At 35.7% G+C, this 4,276-nt stretch overlaps 2 protein-coding genes across 2 annotated transcripts; both read left to right on the forward strand.

Moving 5' to 3' along the window:
• Positions 1-309: 309 nt before the first annotated feature.
• AC631_05864 (uncharacterized protein) lies at positions 310-537 on the forward strand (the record flags this gene model as incomplete). Its single annotated transcript, XM_015614693.1, has 1 exon — positions 310-537. The coding sequence occupies one exon, from the start codon at positions 310-312 to the stop codon at positions 535-537; it is 228 nt and encodes a 75-aa protein (XP_015464478.1).
• Positions 538-2,557: 2,020 nt separating this feature from the next.
• On the forward strand, positions 2,558-3,733 carry AC631_05865 (ferritin-like domain-containing protein; the record flags this gene model as incomplete). The annotated part of the gene is made up of 1 exon (XM_015614694.1): positions 2,558-3,733. The coding sequence occupies one exon, from the start codon at positions 2,558-2,560 to the stop codon at positions 3,731-3,733; it is 1,176 nt and encodes a 391-aa protein (XP_015464479.1).
• Between the last annotated feature and the right edge of the window lie 543 nt (positions 3,734-4,276).

A 4,276-nucleotide genomic window follows, 5' to 3' on the forward strand; every position in this document is an offset into this window, starting at 1 on the left:
TTATTCTTCGCCAATGTTATCTCTATGATACCGAGAAGAAGAGTTAGTCTTTCTCCACATCTCTATGTGTACGTATACGACTTTTCTTTTTATTGTTCTTAACGTATACGCCACTAGAATCTGTCGTACATGCTTGATTACTGACGTTTAGAATCCCCCTCAATATCTTATTTCATCACCGCAAGGCTTGACTCCTAACACATTGCTAGCTGGGGTAATTAACAATATTAACAGCTACATTCCTTAAAGGTATATTTAGAGCTCTAATTACTCTTTTGAAATTATTATTTCTGTTTATTAGTATCTAAGATGAAAAGAGATAATGAGCAACAAAACGATAATGTTAAGGTCCTCGTTTCAGACGTAAATCTCAATATGGATGAAAAAATAGATCTTACCTTGGAAGAAGTCACTCCAAAATTAACAAAATGGTGGTTTCAGTATCCTCATTTATTGAAAATGAACATCTATTTCGGATGTGCTGTATTTGGTATGATAACCCTTCGCTATGATGGGATCATTATGAGTAACTTATAAACTCTTCCAAGTTGGCAAACTTATTTTGACTATCCAACTGGTGGCTGCTAGTTTGTATTACCACACCTCAGGAGAACCAGAAGATAATGATATGTCCTATTACGTACAAAATTAAAGCAACAATATAAGTCATTGGCTGGGAAGTTATTCCAGCAAATTTTGAGAAGCAAAATTGACCCATCCCATTGCACTTACAATACTACTTGCAATACCTGAAGTCGGAATTAAAGTATGATGTCCATAACCTGAAGTTGCGTAGGCTTGATAATTTGAGGTTGTCTGATTATCCAATGAGAGTTACCATTAAAGAATCCAAATTGAAATAAGGAAAATATATTGAATATATCGAAGGTTAGTAATTGAGAGTATTTGCGTAGTAAGCGAGTATTTTGGTGGATATGTAGATATAGTCGTGTTTATATGGTTTGGGTATTTAATGGTGGTTTGAAATGAGAAGAGAAGAGAAAGAGGCAATGAGAATAGGTAATAGAGAAATAGTTATAAATAATAATAGTATAGATAAAAGGGAGAAGAGTATTAATTGAGTTGAAGTAAGCTAGGAGATAAAATGAATAGCGGAAAATGAAAATTAGAGTTGAAGAATGAGACAATAATGTTGTAATAAGGTGAATGGTGATATTAGCTGTGTTAATTGAGCGAGGTTGAGAATTGAATTAGGATAGTTTAAAGATAGGTTCTATAAAAGCAAACATCATGGAGTACAAAATTATATTTCTCTGATCAAAAGCCTTTACTTGAATTCTTGCAAGAAAAATTGACCTAAGATATTTATTATTTCTCCTTCACTCATTTGCTGATGAGCTTCCACGTTTAGAAGATCATTGAATTATTTTTTCAGCATTTTCATCTGCAATTTATTATCTAGATAAATAAAAAACGTTTGGCACGTAAAATAAAAAATAAGTGCAAGTCTTTGTTAAAGATAACTTTTGACCTCTTTGTGGAAGAATCTTCTGAAAATTAAAATGGAAGTATATTGATCTTGTGAAGCTGAAGCCACTAATTTAAATTTTAGGTCAAAAGAATATGCTATGTAAACAATATTATCAATATCTACCTCGTTTGAACTATTGTAAAGCTGTTATCTACTTATAAACCCTTTAATAATTTGCACTTGGAAACGTGCTATCGAACTGTAATCTGTATATAGAGAGAAAAGTTTGGATCGTCATTAAATAGGACTTTTTTGTGGCGAGCCCTTTTCACTTTCAACTATATTTTACCAGAATTGTGAGCAATAATAATACCCAAAGCATAAATTCCCCAAGTATATTTTATATACTCCACAAATACTCCTTAAAAAGAAAGCAGCACAACAAACCCGATATGGCATTTCCTTTTCTGTAGTAAAAGGTACTTATTGTAATTTGTCCTTTTAATCGGTATGCTCTAGGTAGGAATGAAAAAGGCTCGTATCACTGACTTCCGACGTCATGAATCATGCAAATAATAATTACTGTAACATTGAAGTCCACTAGTCCCAATGTGGCAAGTAATCAATTTTATGGCGTATATTTACGCATCCGATTATCCCCAGATATGTCCGATTATCTCCAGATATGTCCGATTAGCTCCAGATATGTCCGATTAGCTCCAGATATGTCCGATTAGCTCCAGAAGAGTCCGAAGCCATCTAATCCAACGACATTTTGCTGTGTCGACGATGTAATCACCTAAAACATGCTAAATTAATAATAACCAACATGGTAATCTTAAATTTCCATACGTTTCATTGGTTATTGGATTGAATTAACTATTAAACTTATGAAGTGCCAACTTTGATAGGATTGAAGAGCAGGTTCTACCAAGAAACCATTTACGAATACGTCCACTACAACTCCACATACATATCCCCACTAAACTTAATATACTAATTGAGTGATGTAGTTGCTATATTCAGCGGGATTCGTAATTCGTAGACAATAGGATATACAAAATATAGTGACGACAGTAGCTTACTTGAAAATCAAAATAATCACCTAAGGCATACACTGCTAATATGTTTTTTACCAGATCGGACTATAAAAGGATTAGAATTCCTGGTTTTATGGGCTTGAATATTGTTGAGAACATACTTATTTTAAAGATGAAAATTTCCATATTATACGCACCATTTTTAGCAGCCACTGCGTGGGCATCACCAGCAACTCTCACTAAGAGAGAAAATATGGACGGTGATATCTTACAATATGCACTCACCCTTGAGCACCTTGAGGATGCTTTCTATAAAGACGCACTTTCTAAGTGGTCGGTCGATGATTTCACTAAAGCGGGGTTCACCAGTGACTTTTATAACCAATTGAGATACATTTCTTATGATGAAGCTACGCATGTCATGTACCTTGAAAATGGCCTTAAGGCTGCAGGTTTGAAACCGGTAGAAGCATGCGAATACAATTTTACTATGAGCTCTGTAAAGGACTTCGTTTCACTTGCTGCCACGATTGAGGGAGTTGGTGTTTCTGCTTACATTGGCGCCAGTCCGCTTGTAGCATCAAAAGATTATCTTACAGCTGCCGCTTCCATTTTGGCAACAGAAGCAATCCATCAATCTGCTGCTCGTAACGCTGTCGGCGAACTTCCTATGGCAAATCCCTTCGGAACCCCCATGGGATTGAACGCAATCTATACTATAGCTTCTGGATTCATTAAAAAATGTCCATCTTCCAATGCTGCTCTTCCCGTTAAGGCTTATAAGGGTCTTACAGTCTCTAATAATATGCCGCTTTCGACTGGTAAAAATGTTTCCTATACTGTTGAAGGTGATCTTCCATCAGAATGTTACGTCACATACATCAGTGGTTTAGATGTTCTTCCAGTTAAGGCTAGTATGTCTGATGGCATGATCATGTCTACTATCCCAAAAGAAGCCTCGGGTCAATCGTACGCATTCATCACTTCTGACATGTCAGGAAATTTAACAGATTCTTCTATCTTATTCGGGCCTGCTATCTTAGAAGTAAGTGCTGAAGATATTTCTCACATGGCTCCGAATTCAAGTATGCCAAGTAATTCAACAATGACTATTCCTGGAAATTCGAATATGCCGATGTCCTCAAGCTACATGGGAAGCTCCATGCCATCTGTAGAAGCTATGGATAATTCAGCTGCTTCCACAAGCTCGTTCTCTTTAACAACCTTTTTTGTTGGTGTATTAGCCGTTTTATATATTTAACTGAAGCCTTCTAAATTATAGGCCGATTATTTCTATAGTTTTCCTGTAGATTTGATTGTTCTAGGTTTAATAAATGAAATTAATAGGCCGTCTCATTTTCTGAACGCTTATATAAACGAGGGGATTTCAAATATTAAGACGTTTTGCAACTCAATTAATTTTTCACTTGATATATTCGCAATCAATATTTTTCTGCACTTATTTATTAATTAACATTAGGTCCTAGACCCTGCAACTGCGTGCAAATTGTTTAACCCCATACTAATGGTGTAAAATTGGTCTTTGTTTAGGGAATCTCCCTCACTTTTTTAGGATTGTTTTCGCACGCTATAAAGTTAATGGGCACAACCGCCAATGTCGCAAATTCGAACGTAAAAATCAGCACCGAGCACTTTAATTGTTCTGTTACTTAGGCTCTACTACGACTTGCAAATTGTTGTCCTCATATGGTATAGTCGCACTGTAGGCTTGCAGGTTACACAGTGTTATACCGTCATCCATTTGATCAATTTATGACTATATAAATAGGGTAGCCCCCCCTTA

Source organism: Debaryomyces fabryi (genome assembly GCF_001447935.2).
Source record: "Debaryomyces fabryi strain CBS 789 chromosome Unknown contig00307, whole genome shotgun sequence".
NCBI classification, from domain to species: Eukaryota; Fungi; Ascomycota; class Pichiomycetes; order Serinales; family Debaryomycetaceae; genus Debaryomyces; species Debaryomyces fabryi.